The sequence below is a fragment of the Mesocricetus auratus genome, unplaced genomic scaffold (genome assembly GCF_017639785.1).
Source record: "Mesocricetus auratus isolate SY011 unplaced genomic scaffold, BCM_Maur_2.0 Super-Scaffold_100023, whole genome shotgun sequence".
NCBI lineage: Eukaryota > Metazoa > Chordata > Mammalia > Rodentia > Cricetidae > Mesocricetus > Mesocricetus auratus.
In genome coordinates this window covers 16,736,014-16,763,595 of record NW_024429204.1, presented here as the reverse complement: position 1 = coordinate 16,763,595, position 27,582 = coordinate 16,736,014, and the positions used below count along the sequence as shown (strand labels likewise).

At 41.1% G+C, this 27,582-nt stretch overlaps 1 protein-coding gene across 1 annotated transcript; it reads left to right on the top strand.

Moving 5' to 3' along the window:
• Positions 1 to 137: 137 nt before the first annotated feature.
• Tnfrsf11b (TNF receptor superfamily member 11b) lies at positions 138 to 27,582 on the top strand. The gene is made up of 5 exons (XM_005072608.4): positions 138 to 505; positions 19,060 to 19,426; positions 23,032 to 23,223; positions 24,338 to 24,562; positions 25,860 to 27,582. The coding sequence occupies exons 1-5, from the start codon at positions 398 to 400 to the stop codon at positions 26,246 to 26,248; spliced, it is 1,281 nt and encodes a 426-aa protein (XP_005072665.1). The 5' UTR covers positions 138 to 397; the 3' UTR covers positions 26,249 to 27,582.

Sequence of the window (27,582 nt, the reverse complement as noted above, 5' to 3'; positions counted from 1 at the left end):
GAGCCAGCGCCTGGAGGCTGCCCGGAGGCTCCCCTGCGTGTGCTCAGCCACTCACTGCAGGTCCCAGCTGCTCCGAGGCTGGCCGCTGGCGGGAAGAGCCTAGGAAACCTAAGACGCTGCTGCCTGATCCACAGCTCGGCGGTGGCCTTTCCCTTCCTTTTCTTCTTCTTTCTTTTCCCCCCTCCTACAGAAATCAGTCACCCCCTCCCTTTGCCCCACGCCTCCACGCAGGATCCTCCCACTCCGGCGCCTAAAGCGTTAACCCTGGAGCGTCCGGCACCCCTACCACTAGCGCCCAGGGTTCCTAAAAAGGAAAGGTACAAGGTTGGTCCAGATGAGAATAGAGAGATCAAAGGCAGGGCACACTTCCTGCTACCCAGACCTTATATAAAACGTCATGATCGCCTTGGCTGCAGAGACGCACCTAGCACTGCCCCGGCGGCTGCAGCCTGAGGTTTCCCCGAGGACCACAATGAACAAGAAGCTGTGCTGCGCCCTCCTGGTGGTAAGTCGTGGGCAGGAGGCTGCTGGCCACCTGGGCTCGGGACCTCCTCTGGCTGATGGGGACCAAGCCGGGCTCTCTCCAAACTCCAGGAAGCCTTCTTCTAGCTATGCCAGGCTGTTCTAGGGGGTGAGTGGCTTTTCCACGTAAAGGTTCTGCGGAGTTTATGCGGAGGGAAGAGACACAGCGAGTGGAGACAGACTTTTTGTTTGATTTTACCCATTTTATTTACATTATTTATTTACTTACTTAGGCTTTGTGTGGTGCACCATGCCTTTTCTTGACCTAACTTTTTTATTACAGCAGGTGAAGCGGACTACGTTAGGAAGAGAAGGTAGACTTTTTGAAACTTGTATAAAACAGTTTGGATGGAGGAGAGTGTGGTCTGGTACATCCTTAGGCTGACTTACATATGTGTTTTGGGGCATTAGAGAAAATAGTCTCTCATTTAACTGTGCAATTTAATATTTTAATAAAGTTTTATTATTCTAGTTCTCAATATCAATATAGAATGAAAAATATTAATATACTAATGATAATGGTGCCCTACAGCATATATAACCAAGTCAAGTTCAACACTAAATAGGGCTCAGACCTGTTTTGAAATGCTGTTTGGAAAATAAAGGAATCTCTTTAATATAGTATATGTCCTTCCTTCCTTTTCTTTAAGAAAGTTTTTAGCTTAGGCTTTTGGAAAATGCCTGTTAATGTTTATATAGAAGTTTTCCTGTGCCAAAACCCTTTTCCTTTCCATCAGTAGAGTGTAAAACACATGCAATTACAAATCAGACAGAGAAGTCTGTCTGTAAGCAATGTTTGTGTGTGGGATGCCCTAGAGTCCATGTTTGCATTTCAACCTCTAACTCACACAGTGAGAATGGAAAGCGATGTAATCTTCCCCTTAGCTCCAAGGACTCAAAGACATGCCTACGCAATAGCAAAGTCACTCCAGAAACAGCAGGCAGGGGACTACACAGGAGTGTGTCAACTTCATGTGGTCATATGCAAATATGTATGTATATGCACCACATATATCCACTAGTATGCATACATGGAGAATTTTGAAGATGTATTTATTTTTAGATACATGTGCATTTTGCTTGTATGTATGTCTGTGCACCACTTGTGTGTCGGGGCTGACTGAGGCCAGAAGAGGGCATCAAATCGTCTAGAACTAGAGTTACAGGCAATTGCGAGCTGCCATGTGGGTGCTGGGAATAGAACTCATATGTCTTCTGGAGGAGCAGCCAGACCTCTTAAATGCTGAGCCATCTCTTCAGTTACACTTAGGAGAACTTTTTAAGATGTGAATCTTTTAGGGGACAGTGAGATGACTCAGTGGGTAACTGACAACCTAACAACAGTCTCTCGGTCCATCGATCCTCGGATCCCTGTGTGGGAGGAGAGACTGACTCTGGAGAGATGTCCTGTGACCTCTACTCCCACTCCCTGGCCAATGTGCACCTGCATTAAAACACACAACAGAGACACCCAAGAAGAAAGAACACCCGAGAACTTGTACAGGTGGTAGTGACAAAGACCTTTCTCGAACTGAACCCTTTTGAGTTGGCAGAAAGATCTCCAAATACATTATCAGCACCCCTCAAAAGGTCCTCTTTACTACAATGCTCCTATCGGGACTAATCAACAGCAGAAATAGGTTCTGCTTGTATTTAACATTTATAGACAGTTTATGTATTTTTCATGTTAGCTCCCTTCAGAATTCTCAGAGATTAATGACTGAATTATTTCTTCCAGTAATTCCGTCCAAATAGTAAAATGATAATTACCTTATAGATGGTCTATATAAAGAGATATATACGTACATAGACAACACTAATTTTAGATAATACTTTATCAGAAAAGAAACCCTTGAGTGTGTCTTGGGTATATAAATGAATAGGAACGATAGCACTCTTTCTTTAGATTCTGAGAATGATTTTATTTTATGGGTAGTGGCATGTGGACATATTGTATTTGTGTGTAAAGAGGCTGGATTGCCCTTGGTAAAAAGAGAGGCTTGGCTGTAAGAACAAGAAGCACCACAGATATTTGGTTCTTTGTACGAAGTATTCACTAGATACCGGAACGAAGTGAATAGGCAGGGAGATATGACTGCTGCCCTCTGAACCCAACAGCCTACTGGAAGAGGCAGATGTGGGCCAAGTATTGAACATGTAATAACAGTTACAAAAGAGGAAACCCCCAGATGATTGGGGAATTAGAAATAAATAAATAAAAATGGCCTTCCAGGAGCTCTTAAGAGAAGTTGCAGCACAGTGGTTCTCCGCTGAAACCCAGGTCATTTGCCCACACACCACTTGCCTGAGCATCTGCCGTGTCTGCATTCTTCTCTCTGGGGTTCCTCTTTTCTGTGGCCCCGGGTGTGCATACGTTAAGACAACCGCTCCTACGTCTGTGCTTCTCATTAACACTACCTGTGAGATAACAGCTGGAGGGTGACCTAGAACCATCTGTATACAAGACGTACTGATGACGTCAAGAGGCGGGAGGGATGGCCTTTTACCACACCTCGAGGGAGCAACCGAGAGACGGAAAACTGTATAACAAGGTATAGGCCACGATCTTCCCATGAGAGCAGGTGGTCAGGCAGTAAAAGGGCAGGAGGGCAGTCCTCAGGATAGGTTCATGGTCATGGGCATTCCTAGAATGCTCGCTAGTGCTGTCGAGCCCAGAGCTATTCTGCAAGGAGAGCGCATTCGTCACACGAAGTCACTTCCTTCTCGGTTGCCATGTGTTACTAAGAGAGCAGGGAACATCCACACGTCTGGCTTAGGTCTGGGCTTTAGCTGTGGTTAAAGCTTCCCATCATCCATCATGCAGTGTCAGAACCCGCCCTGAACTTCTTCTCAAAGCCATGCTCTGAATTCATCCTTTCATGACAGATGGGAGAGGCAGCTGGTCTTCGCTCAGGAAAACTGCCTGATGTTTCTGGTTGGAGTTCCTGACTTCTGTTTGTACTCATTTTTGTCTTTCCTCTCCTTCCCCCAGTGGCTGAGTTCCTGAGCTTGCCCCTAGCCTTTTTTTTTTTTTTTTTTTTTTTTTTTTGACTGTGGATGCTCTGAAGGTTTCCAAAAGCATCCAACACTGACATACACCCAACTCCACGCAGGCAGCTCTTGCCCGGTATCCTGCCCCGTGTCCATAGCAACCTTCCTGGCCGGGGTCACCTAGCAATCTTCAGCACAGTTACTAATTTCAATTTAGTTTTCAATTTTACTGAAGTTAAAAACCACGGTTGCTGAATACCACGGGTCGAAGGAGGAGTGCCAAACGTTTTATTCAGAAAGTTGTGGAGGCTATGGCCGTGTTTTACAAAGGGACACTGAGCTCACAGTCTGCCGTCCTTGCTTTCCTGTTCATGAACACGCCTTCTGGGTTTTGCTCTCAGCAGCTCCCAGCGCACATGGTCCCCCTGTATAAAGGCTTTCTGTGAAGAACACTATTTTCCTTAGTGTGGCATTAACCAAGAGAATTTTCTTCAGCCTTAATTTCTACTTTGCAGGGGTGAGGGGTGGGTACTTAAGAAACATGAAAACAAAGCAAAACAAAACAAAAAAACCTTTCTATTTCTCAAGGCCTTGACTAATAGTGTTTAGCTGCCTGTTATGTTGCTCTGATGGAGTAAAGTTGCCAAAATTATCAGCGTTTTACTGAAAATTGTTTGTGTTTTACTCCATAGGGCAGAGTTTTCTCATTTTATTTGACATTCTCTCCTATGCACTTTTATAGTAAATCATTTGAAGCCACCTCCACGCCTCTTGAAATGAAATTCGGTGTACATATATTTTTGCCTACACATAAAACTTCCATGAAATCAATATCCTGCCATAACTATACTGTAAAATAGTAATAAAAGGGGAGTGATTTATGATAAAACAAGCTTCAGTAGAAGACATAATGAAGCCATGATATGTTGGCATTTTTATGTGGTGTTGTCACCTCAGACACACAGCTAGGAATGAAGGGGGCAGGTTCGTCTTAGTGTTGACCCGAGAGCTTGACCAGGCTTGGCTTTGGTGCTTTGGGTTTGTAAAATGGTGATCCGGTCTTGGTCAACATTTTAATTGCATTGTATTTCTTATCAAATCCTGTGTTACCGAAATCCTGGCAAACTCATTGTGTATAACAATGATGGAAAAATTACTTCCTGTGCAAATAAAATGGAATTCCAGCATAGTTCTGTATGATGGGCTTCATGTTATTTCTGTGGCTGTGATAAAATGTCTGGGCTGGCTTACAGTTCCAGGTTGCAGTGCATCATAACAGGGAATTCACAGTCCAACCAGACTTAGGTGGTCCTCCACTGAGACAGCTTTCCCTGGTTATTCTGGGTGATGTCAACTGGACCATTAAAGCCAAACATCACAGTAAGATATATATGCTTTTCATCTAGTTTATTATTCATCAGCTGCCAACAAGACATTTGAAGGCTTGTAGGGCATATACTTCTTCTTTTTTCTGGATACCTAATGGCAACTGTCGTGACACCCTTAGAAATACTTCCATCAATTTCCAGACTTTCTCCAAACCAAAGAGTGGTAAACAAAACACGAACTCATTGTAAGCACAGATTTTCCTCGTCCTCATTTGTACCCACAAGATTTCTACCATCATAATACACGTGTTTTCTGATTCAAATGGACTATGGTAAAATTTTCTAGAGCCCTGGTAATGTATCAGACATCTCCATAGATGTTCCAAGAGAGTTTGATTACCTACTGTGCACTTGTGATTTAACCTCCTGTGGTTGCCTTGACTATCTTTCAAAATATTAATGTAGCCTGCTTATCTGGCCATGTTTTAAATAACACTGTATACATTTCTACTATGGAAACTCAACCTTCATGAAAGCTCTTTCTTAGGAAAGTGGCAAGATGAACTAGATTCATAAATTAAGTCTTGGAGATGGGGTGTGTGCAGAGTTGTTGCAGGAGTTTCTCTCCAGCCTGGTCCCACAGCCGCTTTGCCCCAAATAAGCACACATAGACATATATTAATTTGTGAACTATTGGCCAGCAGTTAGGACTTCTTACTGGCTAGTTCTGTCTTAACTATTAACCCATTTCTATTAATCTATGTATTCCCACATGGTCTTATCTTACTAGAGAATACCTGGTGCATCCTATCTTCCCTGTTGCTGGTGTCACCTCCTGGGGGCCCTCTGTCTCTCTCCTCCTGACTCTCGTAGCCCCGCCTATTCTTCCTGCCTGGCCAATCAGTGTTTTATTCATCAACCAATAAGAGAAATATATACACAGAAGGACATCATCCATCACAGAGGTGGACAGCTTTCTGAGCTCCCTATACTGCTGGAGGGTTGCTCTCTACTGACTAGAGAACACAGGCCTCAAGGTATTAAATCGTAAATAATTGTAAATAAATTGTAAATGTTTTTTAAAAGATTCACACCCAGTTGATGAGTATTAAACTCAAGAATTTCAGCCTCTAGAAGGAGCCTGGACTTGAGATAAAAATAATATTAACAACCCAAGTCATTACCCTAGAGAACCATAGAGAGCAGATTTCATACGGCAAGGGGGAAAAGGGTGAAGGCTCTCATTTCTAATACAGAGCGCCTTGCAAACAAAATGCAAAGAAGAGCAGCAGTAGCAACCATGTTTATAAAAGAAAACAGAAATCAAAATAAAACTTAGCAACCCACAATAGCAGGAACTAGTGAATCGGAAATCCTAGCAACAGCTGTAAGCGATCTGTGTAAGGAGAAAGAGTGAGGTTCGGCCAACTTGAAATAGATACAATGACAGTATTTTTATGTGACATATAATTAGCTTTTGGAACTCATTACCACAGAATACTTTGGAATAGCTAGCATAGAAAGTCTAAAAAAGGAATACGCTCAGACAGTTGTAAGGGATAAGAATAGAGTTACAACACATCAGGTAAGAAGGTGTGTAGTACCCCACCACACACACACACACACACACACACTCATTCATCTTGCTTCAGTAAGTGATGTGTGCTCTACAGACATAGTAGAGTAGTTTGTCCCAGCTGTAAGGTGACACAATATCCCAAGGGCTTGGGTAGACACGTTTTTCGTGCAATTTCTCCCAAGTGTCTGAGCCTGCAGACAGTAAATTGATAGGGAATGTAAAGGGAGGGAGAAATCTCAGTAAGGAGAGTGCTTGGCAGGAAAACACAAGGGCCAGAGTTTGTATCCCCAGAACCTAATAACAAGTGGGTGTGGTGCCCGCCTGTAATTTCTGTGCTCCCAAAATGGAGCAAGAGGATCCTCAGAACAAGTGGGCTAGTCAGATTAGCCAAGACACCAAGCTCTGACTTAAAAGCTGAGAGACTGCGTCAATGAATAACAGGGAGAGCTACCAAGGAAGACATGCACCTTCAATCTCCTCCGGCTTCTGCGCACATAAACACCCACACACATGGATGCCTATGCCCACACACATACATACACATGTATATTGCACATATGTACCCATGACAAAAGAAGAAAGAGAGGGAATGCAGTCAGTGTCTAAGCTAAAACTAGTTAACATGTCTGTCCGCTCTCCTAAGCACTTTGATGTTTGAAAACACATAAGATCTCCTGTCTGAACAAATTTCAAATACACAGTGCAGCACTGTTATCTGTTGCATTATTGAGATCTCTATATTCTACTCAACCTAATTGAAACGTGAGGTCCCTGGATTAGAACCCCACTGTGTTTTGCCCCTGGTAATTAACATTCTACTTACAGTGGGAGTGCAACAGGAAAAGACTGGACCCCCAGGCCTCCTCTTCAATTCCTTCCGTGCCTTAGCAACACTGTCTGCAAAGGTTTTGCAAGTAACCATATAAAAATCCGAGAAATGGGCGAGAAGGCTAAATTAGACTGAAAACAATACAGTCCCTGTTCTGAGCATGCTCACTGCCTTTGGTGATTAGCTTTCCTCTTGAAGCTTTTGACACAAATAATTTTAGTTTCCTTGTCATGCTTCCTGTTAGGTAGCTTCTCCTTTCTCTGTTGTTCAGTATCCGTGGTCATCCTCGGCTTCCTGTTTTTCCTCTTATGTTTGTTTTTGCTTGTGGCTTTGTTTTGTCCTTATTCTTGGTCTACTGTCTTGCTCGTCTTCATAGTCTACACTTCAACGTGCTGTCACGCCTGGCTTTGCCCTTATCCCAATCTGCGTTCAGCCTTGCTCTTTCGCTCAGCCTCATTATTTTCTGGATCAAATGCAAGCCCTTTTTAAAAAAAATCTTTTCTTGCTCAAAACTCATTTAATCCTTAGAAAATGTTGGTAGCAGGAGACTGTTCCTTATAATATTCCTCCCCGTCAATTAGCATCACCACTACTGAAACCAGCAGTGTAATCTGGGGGGCCCAGATGCACAGTGATGTGACAATATTCTGTAATAGTAAGGCAGGCAGGACTCAAGAGCCCTGATTCCTGTCACTTTGAAGTTTAGCCAATGACCCTATTTATGCCTCAGCTAAACACATGATCTGAGCCAGGTGATACTTGGGATGTCTGCTATGATTTCAAAGTTTTGTTGACTGAGATTTGTTTTTTAAAGAACCGACTATACATTGTTGTCTATCAAATAGCAAAGCCCAAGTAGACTTGTTTATCTATGAAATATTAGAGGAATATTGTGCAGTAATCTCTTTTTTATGGTCATTGAAAATTTCTTTTGTGCCATTGGTCATACATAAGAAATCAAGAAATTCTGCTGAAGTCAAGGAAATCATCCAAGAAGCAGCTTTTGAGATGTTATCTAACTTTAGAAATTGTAACATACTGGACGGTCATAAATTATTCTTTTAAACCAAAACCATTCTCATTTTCTCATTCTTGTCACCAGCTGGTATACATAGAAATTGGCAATGTGGGCAATTTTTTCATTCTCCATTTAGTTAAAAGCCAAGTTCAAGACCTTCCCCCAGGACTTACTGAAGAGGTGTAATTATGGTCAAAAGCAATCTTCTTGAGTCATTGAGTAAAATTTTCTTTGCATCCATATTCACAAAGAAGTACTTGACAACTGCACACTGCTCTTTGGAATAAATGTCAAACCTTCAGGCATTCTGAGCATGGTCATAGGCAGTCTGGCAAGACCATTAAATCTACACTTGAATAACACATCAGATGACAGAAAGCAGATCTCTAGCCCTTCACTCTGGTTTCTTGTCTCTTCTTTTAATGTCCAGTAAAAAGGAGAAAATAAGAAATAATTGGTGTGTGAGTATACGAGTGATGTTTACTGTGTGATGATATAGTGTTCTTCCTTTTCTTTTTCTTTTTTCTGCCAAGGATTCTCAGTTCTTCTCCCTTCCAAACTTGATAGGGTGTTTCAGTCTAGTGTAGCTGGAATGGGAGGGATCTGGACACTTCAGGTAGGGGACTGGTGAATTAAAATGATCTTGTCACTTCCAAACCAAGCGTCTTACTGCCAATGTTGTGCAGTCTTTAGCTGTTTGATTTTTCTCCTCATGCTTCCACACACATAAATAATCTCCACATATTACTTCCTAGACAAGAATCTTTGCTTGACTGTTGACAGGCCAATTGGGCATGACAGCATAAGCGAAAATTCTCCCTTCAGTGTCAACAACAGGCACTGAGATTTTGGAGTTGCTTATTTGCACAGAACAAAACCCAACCAGTGTTCTGATTGACTCAGCAACCAACAACCCACTATGTGTGTTGCCTGCTTCACAGTCATGGTGAAGGACATCACCCACAAAAGCTACAGTTACAAGGATTCACAAGTAAGGAGATATTTATTTGGCTGAAAATTAAAATATCTGGGCAACAAACATTACAGAAAGCTTTAGCTGGGCAGCAAAATAGAGCAGCCATGGGAGGCTTTGGCAGCAGTCTGAATTAAATACCCAACTCTGTGGGCATCACCAAGTAGACTATACTCCTTCTCCTTCTTTACGTCAGGCTGACATTCCCTCTGTAAAGGCGCATTCATCTACAATGCCCACCCACTTAAATGTCTGCAAAGGGTGCAAATATAAAATAGAAAGACACTGGTACTGTTTACAACAGCAGTCACGCCTGCATGTCACATGTAACATTCCACATTTTTTTTAAATAAAAATCCTGCAGTGCAGAGATTCACAGACTAGAGACTGGGGAACTCATAGAAGTTGGGTGGTTTTCACTAATTTCAATTTGCCCTAAGGTTACTCAGATGAGATTTTTTTATGGTTGCTGTTATAGAACGTACTAGTATCTAGCCACTGAGTCCAGTGAAAACTACTAGCAAGTCAGAAAAAGACCTCTGTGTACCTCCAACCTAGAACATTAAGCTGGAGTGAAGGATGAACAGAATAAGGACTCCCCCAAATCTGTAGAAGAAATGATTCCAAATACTGTTTGCTTCCTGGACCCATTTAGCTTTTTAGCTCAAGGGGGACACTATTTGATTTTATTTTGCAATGATCTTATGCTAGACATGAATCTAAGCCCAAATTTCCTAAGTAACAGAGTGTAAGGTAACACAGCTATGGCTTATCAGATGGTGAAAGCACAGAGAAGAAAGATCAAGCATATAAGAAGAATCCTGGAAAAGGAAGAAGGGTCAAGGCAAAGACATGCACTACTGGGGATCTACTGCTTGGCAAGAAATGGAATTAATTTCCAGTCTCACAGGCCTTCCTACCAAAGTGTCATGTCAACTACTTCAGTGGAAAGCAGGGGAATTTCTGCATCACGATGAATGAATACATTAATGCAGGGTTGACAAAGAATTGGTTTAATAGATGAGTGGATAGACAAGTGAAAGATTATATTGTATGTTACACAGTATTACTGTTACTTCCATGTCTGTCTCTCATAAGAATGGGAAACGTATTCCTAAGACTACAGCGAGAATATTCAGTTGTGAAAGCATTAGTTTCAAGCTGATTTGGGTTTGAACTCTGGAAGGTTTGGTGTTGTTGCCATTTCTTTCCAGACAGGTTCCCACCACCCTTCAGCCCCAAATAAACACACATATGCTATATGAATTATTAAACTATTGGCCCATGACTAGGGCTTCATACTGGCTAGATCTCTCTTAATTATTTAACCCATTTCTAATAATCTATGTATTGCCACATGGTCTTATCTTACCCGAGAAGGATTCAGAACTGTTACTGCTTCCTCTGCTGCATGGCGACTCTTTCTGGTGAACTTTCTTTGCCTATCTTTCCCAGAATTCTCCTCATCTCCTAGTTCCACCTATCTTCCTGCCTCATTGGCCAAATAAATAGTGTTTTGTTCGTCAACCAATAAGAGAAACATATATACAGAAGGACAACCCCCATCAGTTTGGAGTTGTCATTTCTCACTAGTGACCCATCTCTCTAAGACTCAATTTATTCATCTTTACAATGGAGATAATCATACATTTTGTAGGTGACTATGGGGGATGAAGGATATCAGTATATGAACAATGGGTTTAGGCTACATCCTGATATATAGTAATATTATAAAATGAAATGCTATTCTTCATAACATATAAGATGTATGGTGTGATTCTTCAACCATCACAAGAAGACGGTAAACAGCTACATATCTAGTATAGATGTTATTTGATTCTCTTTTTCCTTCTAGCTTCTATTTCACTTTATTGAGAAGATAACTTTTCTTACATTTCTCCTAACAGTGGCCCATGGCCTTATGTTAATTAAACAATAGGTTTTGTTAACCAGCAAAAGGATCTACAGAGTGTTTGTTGTAGGCAATGTGTTATCTTCCAAAGAAAGGACCACAAAGATAAAATGTCGTCTTAAAATTGTGTTCAGAAGTATCAACATTTCAAAATACACCACCAATTTGCAGTTTCTGATGCCAGGGTCTCTAGCTGAGAGCCTTCAAGGCCTAATGCTGTTCGCTGATTATCAAGGTAGGCTGAGTATCGAGAACCAGGCAAAAGTGCAGCCAGTACTACAGTGGAGTTGTTTTCCAGAAATGCTGTTATGTCTCCAATAAGGTGATTATCATAAGATTAAGAGAAGAAGTATTAGGATCTAGGAACCCAAGTATGTGAGATTTCTATGCATCTTTTGTGTTAACCTGCAACCCCAGGTCTTTTTACCTGAATGCTAACTTTTGATTTTGGTTTATATTTTTCTTTTTAAAGTTGGTTAATTAGTGAAATGTCAACCACCTGTAACACTTTTCTATCATAGCAAAATATTTCACTTTATAATATTGCTATATAACATAAGCCCCATAGTATGTGAATCTGTTTTGTACATTCTGACTGGGTCTAAGCACAAACAAAACACTGTTAATTAATGTAAATGCCTTCAGGAAACTAACAGAAACTTCTGAAGTGAACAAAACTTACATTTAAAGTTAAATTTTGGAGACTGTTATACAGCCTTAGGGGAAGCAAGCTCACATCAAATTTTGCCTGGTGAATCATCTAATAAATCATAGTTGCATGTGTTTCCTTTCCCCTATTTGCCTGGGAAACCAGTTGGCAGCGAGAACAGATGTAGAGATGAACAGATTCAATTCATTTGCTTTTACTTCCTTACCTAGAGACATAACCCTGAGCCAAATAACTGGTTAGTGTGGGAATTACTAAGCAGGCTACTCCTCAGGAGAGGACCTGACAGCAGGAGATAAACCTGTGCAGAGAACTGCCTCTGTTCACAGAGGCTAAGTACAAATGAAACCGAGCTTGCAAAACTCCATGCAAATGCAAGAGGCCTTAAAAAAATAGCCCTCTAAGTACATCTTATCCCTGTCATTCTATAAACAAGAAAACCAGGCTGTGTTCATGTCCTTGCCCGTGTATCCTTCACATGCTGGATAGCTACCTATGCTGTGTAATCCCCAATTATCTGAGATGTACATAGAAGGCATTCAACCTATGTAGTGGATTGCATAAATATCTAGATATATTGAAGACTCGCTATCGGTTCAAACACATCAAACATTTGAAGAATATGGAGACAAACTCTGCTATCTGAGTCTTTCAGGGGGTAGAGTAGGGAAACACATTGATCAACCTTGAATCCCTTGGCAGAGCCAAAAAAGTAACATTGTTTGGAAGATACTGAAACCAATTTTGTTATATGATGTATATTTATTACATATACTTTTATGTATGCATCCATTCAGAAACAGAGTCCTATGAACTCCAAACTGGCCTTGAACTTTATAGAAAGCCAAGTACAATCATGAACTTCTGATATTTCTGTCTCCACCTGGCAGCTGCTTGCATTAAAAGATACACTATAATACCCAGGTTTATGTATTCCTGTGGCTAGAATACAGGGATTTGTTCATGCCTGCTAGACACTCTACCAAATTAGCCTCAATCGAACATGAAACTAATTTTGCTAACACGTCAAAGAGACAGTTTGGAGATAATTTAGAAGAGGATAGACAATTAATTTGGGGACATATATTAGGTGTGCAACTCCTTATTGGCCAAGAAATACAAAATATCTCCAGAAAAATATCTGGTTCAAAATTTTTCATTTCCTACTACCTGTATAATCAACACATATAGTTATTCCACATGGTTATTTGAGTCTTATGTTCTTTACAGTGTCTGAGAAAAGAATGTATGTTTAACAAAAGGAAAAGTGAAATAAATATAAAAATATATTTGGGGGGAGACTCCCCCAAAATTGTTCTAAGGTTCATTTACCCAACCACGTAAGACAGAAAGTTAACATCAAGTCATGGTGTGAAGATGCCAAGTGATTTTGATGAATTGGCCCATAATTCCTGCCATGTAGCTGAGAGATTGGAGATGGATATGAGGGTCCTACTCTATGGGAATAAGTGAATAAAAATTGATATTGATCATTAAAAAAAGTTTCTATATTCCCATTAATTTGAAACTGATTACTTGAGGAATGTAGAAATCAGAATCAGTCTTATTTTAGGAATTAGTGGTAGAACTAAGTTTGCAATCTGGCAACATAGCCTAATACAGCTCTCCAACTTTCCATCAGAAAGTGCACATGAGTTCACCTTGGGTTGCCAAGCTGTATGCTTTTCACTTTATTCCTGACTCATTTCGTATGCAACTCAAAGCTGTCCGTGATATCCATACATTTTCCTTTCTCCTTTTCATCTCAGCTTACAAATATCTGCAAATACTAAGTTAGTGTGTATCTTTCCCTCTTGTACTTGTATCCAGTATCTTTGGGTAACAGATTTGCGCTGCTCTGTTCTGCCTCCTACAGACATGTACGTGCTGAGAATCTTCTAGGCATGCTCCTGGGTTGCCATTCTGCCCTGAATTCTCAGTATGTATTTCCAGGTACTTGCTTAGCATCATCACTTGTATCTCAACCAAAAAAAAAAAATAAGTTCCTACCAGAAGTACATGCACACTCACACTTCTGCTTTCAGCAATTAATGGAGACATTGGGAAATTCAAAATTCAGCTTCTTTGGTGACTGGCCCTTTCCACCAAAATCAGCCAACATTCATCTATGGCTCCTCCCTTATCATCAGCTGTTTCCATAATCTCTGACCTGATTCCATAATCTCTGACCTGATTCCATAATCTCTGACTTGATTGTCCATTCAGTTCTTTCCTCCATCTCCAGTCTCTTTTTCTGCCTCCTTTTTAAAATTTTTAATCAGTGAGTAGCTTCTACTTATCTCACATCAGGCTGGGTTCATATTGACACCATCATCTAGCTGCATTTCCAGAATACAGTGATTGTTTTAATCAATGTTTTATGAATGAGCTAATTAACTAAGGAATGGAGGGAAAATTGGGGACTACAAAAGACTAAAATGATAAAAAATTAATAAATAGAACTTAATGTGAAGTTTGTTTTTAATACTTTTTATTTAGAAACAATCATTATTTACATATAAATCCTAGTTCCCTCTTCCTCCCATTCTCCCATGCACCCCCAGCTAGGCCCCCATCACACCCCCATCCACTCCCCAGGAAGGGTGAGACCTTCCATGACAGATCATCAAAATCTGTCAAGTCATTTGGGGCAGGGCCTAGGCCCTCCCCCGTGTATCTAGGCTTTAATATGTTTTGTAATTTATACACGGGAATCTTCATGAAACTCTGAACTGTATGTAACCTGGATGTTTCCTTTCACCACTGAGATGAACTTGAAAATGGCATGGTTTACAAACTGACCAGATGTTTAGCTAACTCTGGATAGCCCTCAAATAGTCTTCTGTGGCAAAGATCATGACGGGGGATTACAAAAGGAACTCCCAAACCAACTGACTATTTTCAAGCTCTGCGTAGGATGCTCTTAATGAATCTTCCATAAATGGAAACCCACTGGCTCATTCATGGCTCTGTAGACCAGAGAGCAAGCCCGGCAGTATGGGGTTGTTGGTATTGCATAATGCTAAAACAAGCCTGCCAGAGGAAATGTACTCTTTTGTCCTTTCGGAAGTCATAAAGTCAAATAAACCAATAGAGGCTCTAGTGAAATCATTTGTCGTTTGAGACTGGGGGAGGGAGGCATGGCTGAAACTGAACCTCAAAAGTAGGAGTTGGTGTTCAGGAGGTTACTAGATAGAGGATAGCAAAAAATCTGGAGGAGTTGAGACAAGGAGACTTGCTTCTTAGTTCATTACTAACTAAATTGTCAAACCCAAGAACAAAGCAATGCTAAAGCTATAAGAGACACTAGACAGTGAGTTAAATCTACTCTCCATTGTCACTCAGTTCTATTCTCTGGAAAACGTTTGATAGATAAGAAAAGATGGAGAGGCTTGGAATAGAAGATTCTTGAATGGTGTAGTAACATTAAACACGGAAGTGGGAAATAAGCTCTTAGAGACAGAACTTCAACTATGCTTTTGAAAAAAATAGTATGGAAGCTTCAGAAGAAATTCCAGACTAGTGAGAAGTGCTAAACTGTAGGATTTATAGACTATTTTCAAGTACAGATGATTGGACCAGATAAGGCTAGGCAGGGAATGGAAAGAAGGAAAAAGACAAAATACAAAGAAAAAGGAAAATTACATGTAATTTCTTTTACAAATCAAAATAAAACAAAGAAAGGATGTTCCCATCTATAAAAAGCATGTTGAGGCTCAACAGACGTGTATGTGTGTCTCAGCCCCTGCAGATGTTCAGAATATCTGGAGATTGCATTACATAGGAATTGACTTTTAAAACCTTAATATGTTTGAAATCCTATCAGGAGGCAAAGGAGCAATAACTAATGTTAGGGCCATGAGTCTTTCATTGCTCCAGGCAATGCAAAAGGAAGTGAGAAAAAGGACTGAAAAGAGCTGTGTTCATCTTGTCCATCCTCTGTCCAAGCCACTGAGTCCAGAAATTCTGTGTGGGAAATGGGGCTAACCAAAGATTGAGAACTAACTATCCAATTTTGACCACACAGAGTTCTGTCTTTTTACTAAAGTGGATTTTTTTCCAAGTAAAGCACAGAGGTCCAATTGAACTTGGTGAAAACAAGTCTGTCATTCTTCAAAATCTTCTGGGTTTTAATTCCACACAGTAGTCTTGAGGAAGTTGCATCTACTAATTACTCCCTAATTCTTAAATCCATACCTCGTCTACTCATTTTTCTCTAAAATCCTCCGACCCTCATGTCCCTGTTTCTTAAAGAAACGATTAATTTCCATGATATCAGTGCAGGGAAACAACAATATCATGTCAAATTGTATTAGTGTTCTTGGTGATAAGAGTCAGAACAACCTGAAAGTCTTAGGGTCTGAAATATTTCAGATTCTGACTTTAAAAAAATGAGTTAAGAATATTTGCCTATTCTTTGACAGCTGAAACCACTTATCTCCAAATCCTACAAAATCTGAAAGTTGGTGAGCACTTCCATGAGAATTGGGAAGGTTTGGATTCAGACGATGTATTTCCAGGTTAGCAGTACCTGGGTGTTTGTGTGACTACGCAGAACAATGCAGTTGTCATTATTTTCCTGCTGCATCCACCTTCATGACATTGGGGTAATGGAGTAATCCTTATCACAACGCTGATGAACGAATGAGCATCTTGACCCTGTGGGGATGGGCACGGGACACCGAAGAGAAGCGTGGCTGGATGTAACCTCTCTGAACCTGTGAGCCAGACTTGCTGAAGGCAGACAGAACCCTCAAATGTGGCTTTCCAGGAAACTTAAAGTGAGCAGCAGGAGAAAAAAAAATAAAAGCGTGTCTCATTGCTTTCATATGGGTTTGTGTGTTGTGTTAGGAATCCTTCACGCCATAGCACTGGGTTTGGAGAAGTATTTGCAGCAGATTCTTAAAACATGGCTCATAGCATATTCAAACGAACAATCAGCCAGCCACTCCTTTCATCTTTGCTTCCTTCAAGCTGATAAATTGCCTCAGGGAAATGAAGAAACATGCTTCTTCTAAAGCCCTCAAGTTATGGGATGCCCTGGTGAACTAACAAGCCTGACTTCCCACTCCTCCACTCTCAGTTTGTCGATTGGAGTGTCTCACCTCAAAACACTCTAAAAAATTATCTCTGCTAAACAACAAAAAAAAGTCCATCATCTTAGAGGAAGTATTTTTCTCTTTTCCTTTCATTTTATCAGCTCACATGGTCTGAGATGCTGCCCATGACCCACCAGGACGTGAACAGAGTCACTTAGACTAAAATACTGAATGCTCATGAAAGGGGCTAGTCTTCACCATGGCCACATCTGATTTAACAGGGAATGCCGTTTCTCTAGCTTGGTGTGTTTTTCCTAGGTGTGTGTGGTGGGGAAGGGGGACATTTCCAGAGCTCTCCAAGCAAAAGAGTTTGGAAAAAGAATTATTGTGTTTGTTTTGCTGCTTTCCCCAAACCTGTAAACAGTCCGTGTTGATCCCTGTACCAAAAACAAACTATAAAAACCAAACAAGCCACCCTCTACAGGCAGATGACACTGCTGCTTCTGGGGACATGCTTCCTGCAATTAGTGTGAGGTTGTTCTTCAATGTTCAGTGCAGAACAAAAGGCAGAGTTTATGTGCAGCCGGTCCTCCAAAGAGCACTCTTGCCTCCTGTTTATTTTCTCCTGTTTCAAGACTTCTTGCCATGATGGCATTGCTGGGGGTGTCCTTCTGTATATATGTTTCTCTTATTGGTTGATGAATAAAACGTTATTGGACAATAGAGGCAGGAAGATACGCAGGGACTAGGAGACGAGGAGAATTTTGCTAGGGGAAGGCAGGGAGAGGACTGTGAAGCTTACCATGCTGCCCAAGGTAAGCCACAGCCTTGTGGTAATACACAGATTAATAGAAATGGGTTAATAATTAATGCAGAGCTAGCCAATAAGAAGCTCTAGTCATTAGCCAACAGTTTTTATCATTAATATAGTGTCCGGGTGTTTATTTGTGGTTAAAGGATGGCAGGACCAAGCAAAACAGACAACTCCATCTTCAATAGATGGTAACTTCTAAAACAATGTCTACCCCCTCCCATGTTTCCCCCAGTTAACCTTGGCAGAGGCAGTCATACAGGCTTCTACATGTATATTACCTATGCAACACAAGATGGTCAGCCTGCAAGCTAGTTGGAGAAAACTTTAATCTCTAAAATTCCAGGAATCTTCCTAATGACTTGAAAGCTTAGAGATAGTACTGGCGTATGACTCAACAGGATATTCCTACTTCCTGGCATGTCATAGACGATTCATGTGGATCTGTTGCTTTAATAAATCAATCAGTGAATGAATGATTCATGCTATGAATGGCCACTGATAATATGCACTTTCCCACATCATCAACTCTTTATTCCATTGCTTTTCATCATTAAGTTGTAATTAAGGAAACACAAAGAGCCATTACCTGATTCTGAGTCCAGCTACTGCGACCACATTGACAATTATACTCTTGCCCATCTCTCACTTTGCATTTCCCATCTTCCTAAGCTGCTTTCCCATTTATTTTAAAAATAATGCTTAGTCCTAACATTCCTTTTAATTTCACTGCATGTATTTTCTTCTCTATCTGGACTGTAAGCTTCATGGTAGAGATTTTCTGAACTATTTCACTTAGACTTGTATCTGCAGTACTTAGAACAGTCTGGCCCACAGTAAAGGTTCTGTAACGCATTGTCAAATCAATAAGAAAACAATTCTATGTTCATTCTTTCCATACATCAGAATCAACAAATTACTTTGCTTCATTTGCCTCGCTAATTCCCAAAGCCCAACTCCCCACCAATAGAACCATACTGCTTCCCGGCATGAGCATTGGACATCTACATTTTTAACACGGAGTCTAGATGACTGTGGTGTAACTACTGTGTGTGACCAGATCATCCCTTCACTAGCCCAGAGACGATCCTGAGACCTGGATATCAGAAGTCTCGAATGGTTACTCAGTGGTGCCCCAAGTTTCATTAGTGCTATTCTGAGCTTTTGTAAATTGCAGTTGTCTATGAATGTGCATCATTTTGTTGGTATGTTTCTGTCTATCCTCTTGGTTGTTGCCATGAACCAAGCTATGGCTTTGGAACCTTCTTTGTGTTGGGTCTCCTTGGAATGGCATTAAGTTTAGGTAGTGAATGACTTTTGTCTCAAATGTTACTTTCGCACAGAAATACCAACCTATTGCCACCCTAATTAAACACTGTGTCCTTTCTAGCTCCTAGACATCATTGAATGGACCACCCAGGAATCCTCTCCTCCAAAGTACCTTCATTACGACCCAGAAACTGGTCGTCAGATCCTGTGTGACAAATGTTCCCCCGGCACCTACCTAAAACAGCACTGTACAGCGAGAAGGAAGACACTGTGTGTCCCTTGCCCTGACCACTCTTACACAGACAGCTGGCACACCAGTGATGAATGTGTGTACTGCAGCCCAGTGTGCAAGGAGCTGCAGTCCGTGAAGCAGGAGTGCAATCGCACGCACAACCGCGTGTGCGAATGTGAGGAAGGGCGCTATCTGGAGCTGGAATTCTGCTTGAAGCATAGGAGCTGTCCCCCAGGCTTCGGGGTGGTGCAGGCTGGTAGGTATCTGCTATAATGCACAGAGAAACCAATTAGGACCATGCAAAGCCAGACAGTAGCTACTTTAGGGGACACTTGTCCTGATAAACGGTAACAGTACCTGCTCACAGTGTGCTATGTATCTGGGTGGTTTCTAAAGGACCTTTCTCGAAGGAATACTTTGCCACTACGGTGTAATTTAGTGAGGGTTCTCAAATGCAGCAAATTAGTCCCTAATGAGCTACATGATGGATTGTTCCGTTTTTAAAGGCCTGTCGTCTGAGTTGCACCATGAGTAGCTGATATACACCACCCTGTCTCACTTTGGCGTGGACAGATGCAGATTGCAGGGCTTTCTGACAAACATCAGAAATGTTAATCGATACCAAGAGAGTAATTATACTGATATTAATGAGACTCTGGAGCACGAACAATGAGCAGTTATAATTAATTATGTAAAAATGGGAATGGCTAGGGGAAATACATCTCATTATTAAAAATGAAACTGGTTTCTCCTTCTGGCATGGGAGTCGAATGTTTGGGAGGATAAAGACAATAGCAAACCTCTAACCAGCTATTCTTTATCTTAGACAAAACAGACTGTCAAGCCACCAGGAAGTCCTCGTATATAAACAAGTACTTTCTCTTCTTGCGTTCCCAGCAGCCTGGGCTGGGGCTAGTGAAACACTTTGAAAGCTGAGACCCCTTGTTCTCCTTTTCCAGCCCATGCTCAAAGTGGCCCTGTAGACTATAACTGCTTGTCACTTAGGAAATGAACCCTCTTGAATTAAGCTGGGCCATTCTCTTCCGTGGGGAGGTTTTCCGGTGCCTTTCTAAGTCCCAATGAGGGCTTATCAGCACCCCAGGTATCTCACAACTGGATACCAGGTACAGGACTGGTTGAGAGGTCATAGCATGTGTTTTCCTGGGTTGGGAGGTCATATTATGTGTTCGCCTAGTATGTCCGCATTACTGTGACAAGTGTAGATGACAAGTAATTTTAGTTTGAAGGCATACACCAAAAGCATATACTCATTGCTTGTAACAACTTTAAGTTTGGATGACAGGTACTTTCAGTTTGAAGGCGTACATCGAAAGCATATCCAACTAAAGTCAGGTATAGCAACAAAGGCCTGGGTTGTCCCATCTCTAAAGACACAACCAGGACAGAGACATGGTAGAGGCTAACCAACAGTATAGCCTAGGCTATGGAGTGAGACCATGTCTCAAGCAAGGCAACAAACAAAATCCCAAACAAAAACTTGTAATCTATTTAGTCTCTTTTGTAGCAAATCTTTAAAAGAGTGAGAACCGTAGGAGAGCCCACAGTAACCCTTCTAGATGAAGCATTTGAAGGAGAAAGAACTGCTGTGTCCTACTTTTTATTGGGTGACACTTTGGGACTCAAAACTATCCCCACCAATACGGAGAAAAACTCAAGCAAGCCTACTTACTCCAGTGCAGTGAGTTCTGTCCATACAGAGAGGTAACATATGCAAGGACGGTGTAACTCCAAACCTTGAAAATTGTGGAAACACCAGAAACAGTGAGGTTGTTGCCCTCACCGGCATGAAAATACTTCTGAGGGGTGAACTAAGTCAGAAGGCTTAGAAAAAGGCACATGGTGGAGTTTATTCAACTTTTCCTTTCCAAAATCCTGCAAGGCGGTTCTGCCTGGGAAAGAAGAGGTTTGCAGGCCAAGGGGAAAGAAAGACTGTGGTATTATCCCACAAAATGTTTGATAACTATTTTTGTTGTTGTATTGAGACCAAGATCGCTTCATCATCTTCTCTTCATAGCTGCCTTCTGACCAGCCCTCTACTTCCTGTTACTGTAGGGCTGTCAGAGTGAATTGCAACTCATTTTATCATTTTAGGGGTTTGCATTTTGCCTGCCAGACTAGACATTTACTATTTCTACTGATCCCAACAAGGCAAAGTCATTACTTAGATGGCTCCATCTTTTTAAGGCACCAAAGTGTTAGTTTTAAACAAAGTCCCGCTCAGCGATGTCATTAGATGCAGCCACTAAACAGACATAAACTTTATATGTCATTCTTGTCTTCTTCCTGGTAAAGAAATGAAAAGGCCAGTTTGCCTGAGAAACTGTTTCATATATATGACCTTCTTGTTAGGTGACATCAGAATAATCAAGCCACAAACACGCACCCAAAGAATGACAAATTATCTTTCTGTGTAGATAATGTGGCAATGAGCAAGTGGATTCTTGGGTCCACACACTCAAGTCATTTATTCTCAGTAAGTTGGCAGACTGAATGCTGAACTATTTCTGATTTACAACCTTGCACAGTTGAGTGTGGAGTAGGGTTCCACTGAATGGGAGGAATATAGGACAGTATACTACAAACTAAACGAAAATGAATTCCCCCTTTGTTGTGAGGGTGATTTTTAAGACAATGTCCCCGCAGTGTTGAAAATAGCATTTATGTGAGACTTCGAGCCTGTGGTTTCTCCTCTTCCTTGTCTCGCTAGTCATTTTTACAGGTCAGTGAATCATCAATCTTTTTATAAAGGAAGAGACAGTGGGCTAGACTAGAACCAGTCTGTTTCATTGCTTTCTTTCCAGGATGGGTAAAAGACACGATGAACTGGGGGGTGGAACTTTTTAATAAATGAAATTTAATAATTTTCTGTAGCTTCCATTTGTCTCCTTTGTGTCTGTTATCTTGCATGAGCCAGAGTTGGACTGTGCAATCTACATTTGAATACTGAAGTCTAAATCTGTTCAGTCAGCTTACACTAGATGGAGATATTTTCATATGCAAATATACTATAATGTGTGCTGTGTCCATGCATAATTGAGTCCAAGGTTTGAATATATTTATTTTCTGTGGCATCTCTATTGAAAGTCTCTTGGTTAGAGGTTTTGCAACCAGTGATGTCTTTGAAGACATTAAATGTTTTAAAACCATGAAGTAAAAATACCCTTGTGTTTACCCTCCTGAAAGACTTAACGACACGCTTTACTCAACGCTGTAAACAAATGGCATATCATCATCATCATCTCTTTATTATGTAGCTCAGTGTCAGACTTACATTGGTTGAGTCAGCAGTCAACTTTACCACCACCTTCAAGAGTTCACTATACCATGCCGTTCTCAAGGTTAGCACGTTTCACAATTAGGAGCTCGGAGAGAAAGAACTTCTGTAACAAATGACTGGAATTTAACGATGCAATATTCAATGGGTGCTGATTTCAAAGAGTGACAGTAAAGCAGACATGCGGCAGTTATCTTGATGATTTTTCCAGGAATAATTGCGCAAAGAATACTCTTGACAAGCCTCACTGGCACTTCAGCAGAGACAGGACTAATGAATATATCCCACTCTCCTGTCTTTTCATCTCCCATTTCAGAGCATTTTGTAGGTAATGGCACTACAAACTTGTGTGGGTTTTACAAGAAGGGGAAAGAGCCAGAGGGGAGGACTGTCGATGTTTTGTTGTCTTTGTCTAATGGGGTGAAAAATGGAAATTCTGAAACTTTCCTGTAATACGTGGTAGCCGTAAAAACTCAGTGAAAACTCAGTCCAGAACTGTGCTTAGATGTTATCTGCAGAGAATGGGTTGGGGACGAAGGCGCTAAATTGCTGGGCATTTTCCACAGGAACCCCAGAGCGAAACACAGTTTGCAAAAGATGTCCAGATGGCTTCTTCTCCAATGAGAACTCATCGAAAGCCCCCTGTAGGAAACACACAAACTGCAGCGCACATGGCCTCTTGCTAATCCAGAGAGGAAATGCATCCCATGACAATGTATGTTCTGCAAACAGAGAAGCAAACCCAAAATGCGGAATAGGTAATTATACCCCAAACCTCACTGTCTTCTTACAATTTCAGTGTATCTTCCTCCTCTGAGAGGAACACAATTGCCTTTCTTGACTCTTAACCTGCCTGACAGTTGCTGAAAACTCAAAAAAAAAGTCCCCAAACAATTTGTGCATCCTCAATGCTAACAGGGCCATCTAAAACTCCCCAACTCTCCCCTCTGCTTCCACACTAAAATCAAGTATAGCCCACTGGTGGTATCAAGCTGATTGCTTGTGCCCAAATGAACAGACTTCAAATTGTAGAACTAACTTACACATTTTTGATTGAAAAACAAAAGATTTTCTAAGAATGTTCCAATTAGCGGAAGTATAAATTGGCAACTAATAAGCAAAACGTCGTAAACTGATGAGAAATTAGAAATGAAAACTTGTCTTCGTTAGCAATCGTATCCACAGCTTCATTGCGTGGAAGCTGCAGGATTCTTTGGTTGTATTAAGTTCTTCGCCTGTGGTCCCCACACTTAGATGAAACCATTCCCTGGTGGTGATGGAATTGCTGAGTCACTGTGGGACTTACACACCAGTGCTTCGTGATTTTTAAGCATCAGGGGAAACAATAGCACAAACCAACATGACTCTCTCAAAAAGTCTTTCTCGCTGTTGGTGGCACACGCCTTTAATCCCAGCAGACGGATCTCTGTGAATTCGAGGCCAGCCTCGTCTACAGAGCAAGTGCCAGAATAGACTCCAAAGCTACACAGAGAAACCCTGTCTCGAAAAAGGAAAAAAAAAAAGCTTTCTCTACTACATAGAAACATGAAGTACAGGATGGACACAGGCATCTTTTATAAAGTTCCAAATACTTCCACTGTTTTTTACTGTGTTACCAGATATCTTAATTTATCCTTTATTTTCTCTTATTAAAAAATAAAATGAGTGAGAGGGTAATGAAAAGAGTTAAGTTTTGCCTTAAAATTCTGAATTTCAGCTTTTTTTACTATTACTATTTCTATTACTATTACTACTACTACTACTGCTACTACTACTGCTATTATTATTATTTATAATTATTATTATTTTGTTGGAAAGTCTCCGGGAAATGAAAATGCTCAGTGAGTCTCTCTGTTTTCCACTTTCCTACAGATGTCACCCTGTGTGAAGAGGCGTTCTTCCGGTTTGCTGTTCCCACCAAGCTCACACCGAACTGGCTCAGTGTTCTGGTGGACAGCTTGCCCGGGACGAAAGTGAATGCGGAGAGTGTGGAGAGGATAAAGCGGCGACACAGCTCCCAAGAGCAAACTCTCCAGCTCCTGAAGCTGTGGAGGCATCAGAACAAAGACCAGGATGTGGTGAAGAAGATCATCCAAGGTACCGTGGTCTCCCGAAGTAAATGAGTCAGGCGACAGAGACACAGAAAACACGAGTGGGCTGCTTGTCCACGTAGTGGGGGCGGGTGCTTCTCCCCCTGGAGTCATCACGGAACTGACAGTCTCCTTAAGTGGTAGTGTAGATACGATTGCTGTCGCAGCTAAGGAAGGCTCTGTTATTACCTCCCCATAGATTGAAAGAAGGGACCCATATGAAGTATGTATACTCTTCAGGATATATAGTGGAAAGAGTTTCAACTTCAGTTACCATTTAGGAAGAAATGCCACAGAAATGAAGAAGTGTTTTCCTAATGCAGACAGCGTGGGGCAAAAATTACTCTCCTCTGCCCTAGTATCTGATGGGGGTAAAAACTACCCTCCTTTACCCTAGCATCTAACACTTTCCCTATGCTACCCACAGAGCATCAGACCTGGGAAGTCAGAACAATAGATTTTAGGAGAATTACTCCTCCTTTGACAGGCCAGTGATTTCACTCACTCAGGGTAAACTTTTCTTGTGTTTCTGGCAAAACAAAATTATTCTTTGAACCTATAATTAGCCCTGAAGCAAAAAATATAAAGAAATGGAAAGTTAAGAACTGTCAGTATGGGAAGGGACCCAGTTCCCTGTTTTATAAATGAGAACACAGCAGCCCAGAACGGTGAACGGAGTTGCCTTAAGGCTCACAGACAGTAAATGACTCATGTCGTTAGTAGAGACATTAGTTACTCCCTCTCATGTTTATGCCCAGGCTCGGTGCTGAAAAGCCCTCCAGGCTATGTGTTTGCTGTTCTTGGACTCCTGTTCCTGCCTTTGCGTATCTGCCTCACTCTGGTGCTTCTCCAGTGCCATGTATATTTATTAAAGACTAGTTAAAGTGTCTCTTGTCAAATAGGGCCAAGGTTAGATACCAACTCGTGAAATTTCCATTATCATATAAAGAACCTGGATACTTCTGGGGTTTTTTTTCCTTCCCTGAAATGCTGTGATTTTAAAGTAGCAATTTTTTTTGCTTGGAGAGTTGAAAGCCATGAGTCAGTAATTTTCCACTGTTCACTGTCAAAAACCGAAGTTTCTCACAAGACTGTTGTTGGATGTTTCAAAGTGATTGTAGGTTATCCCATTTTAATATAAAACAATGCCATCTTAGCACTCAGAAGTAACTAGAGCCACTTTGGTCACCTAAGGAAGTTCAGGAAGAGCTTATCCTTAAAATGAAGTTACTGATAGTGTGAGAGCATCTGTCTGGGGCCTTACATGACTGGGAATGACATGAGCATCTCTTTGCTTCATACAGACATTGACCTCTGTGAGAGCAGTGTTCAACGGCATATCGGCCATGCCAACCTCACAGCCGAGCAGCTTCGAATCTTGCTGGAGAGCTTGCCTGGGAAGAAGATTGGCCCAGAGGACATCGAGAGAACGAGGAAGACTTGCAAACCGGGCGAGCAGCTCCTGAAGTTGCTCAGCTTGTGGCGGATCAAAAACGGAGACCAAGACACCTTGAAGGGCTTGATGTATGCGCTCAAGCACTTGAAACCATACCACTTTCCCAAAACTGTCACCCACAGCCTGCGGAAGACCGTCAGGTTCCTGCACAGCTTCACCATGTACAGGCTGTACCAGAAGCTGTTTTTAGAAATGATCGGGAACCGGGTCCAGTCAGTGAAAATAAGCTGTTTATAACCAGCAATGGCCACGGTGCTGTTGCTTCAGGATGGGCCAACTCCAATGGAGGAGAAGACTGTTTCTCAGGCACGTAAACAGGCACAGTTATCCCTTTCTCATCAACGGTGGGAGTGAAAACAACCCCCCCCCTCGACTCCCTATTAAGAATATCGAGGACTCTGAATGGTCAAAGTGATGCTGGCTATTGTGTAACTTTGCAAAGCCAGGTGTTAGCACAGAACAGCAGGCATGCTGCTGATTGACAGCAAGAGGGTATTATTTATAACCCCAAGCATAGGTCCCTTCCTTCCTTGCCATTTCATGGCTGGGTAACCAGTCAGAAGGCTTCTGCTATCCTACATGTCACCCATGTCTTCTTCATTCTCTGTCATTTGTCTATTATGTTCTTGTCTCATTTGCAAGTTCTTAGACAAGCTTGACTGTTGTTTTTCCCTCTGAAGCTTTAATTTGGATGGGGGGGGTTGGGTTGGCTCGACAAGCAGGGGTGAGCTTTGGTAGTTTATTTAGCAGACTGCTGTCAAGAGTCTCATGCTCATCTGTAGTTGGACCTAAGATGACTCAAAGTGCTTTTCTTTTGAAAATAATCACCCACTTTTATTTTTTACTCCAAAAATGACTGCCTGTGTTGCAGGGCACTAGAAGAAACTATGATGCGGAGAAAGAATTGGTATCTCCTCCAACATTCAACAAATCCCCAAAAGTTTATCCAGCTGTCATAGCTGTTCCAGTATCTATGTGTTCTCTTATTACTGCTTGCAGTAATTCAACTGGAAATAATAATAATAGCAATAAAATCCAGGCTCCATCGAATCTCTTGGAATATGGGAATCTCTAACTTAAATAGCTCTGAGATTTCACTTGTGTTAGAGGCTTTTATTAGAAAGCCAATGTTCTTCTGTAAAAGTTACTAATATATCTGTAAGACTATTACAGTACTGCTATTTATATTCATTCAGACATAAGATTTGTACATATTATCATCCTAGAAAGAAATGGTGTAAGACTTAATTTTAGAAAGAAAAAATATATTCTGTTTATTGTTATGACAAAAGAGATAAAATATATTTTTAATAGAAACTTTGTAGTGTTTTCTAATAGATGCTGCCAGTTTTCCAGCGTGGAATGTTTTTATAATATAATTTTATCTGTGTAATATGTAATATCATTTTATAGAAAAATACATTATATAGTCAGTTGTTTAATGACAGAAACTGTATGAACTATAAATTATCTGAATATTAGATGCTCTGAGAAATTGAATGTACCTTATTTAAAAGATTTTATGATCATGTTATATAAATAACATCATTAAAATTTCAAATTATTTTTCA

What these genes read in the sequence shown, in the direction of transcription:
- Tnfrsf11b (XM_005072608.4), top strand. Translation starts at nt 398, where the DNA reads ATGATCGCCTTGGCTGCAGAGACGCACCTAGCACTGCCCCGGCGGCTG. An exon ending in TGTGCTGCGCCCTCCTGGTG is followed by an intron (nt 506 to 19,059) that starts GTAAGTCGTGGG and finishes TGTCCTTTCTAG; the next exon opens with CTCCTAGACATCATTGAATG. An exon ending in AAACCCAAAATGCGGAATAG is followed by an intron (nt 23,224 to 24,337) that starts GTAATTATACCC and finishes ACTTTCCTACAG; the next exon opens with ATGTCACCCTGTGTGAAGAG.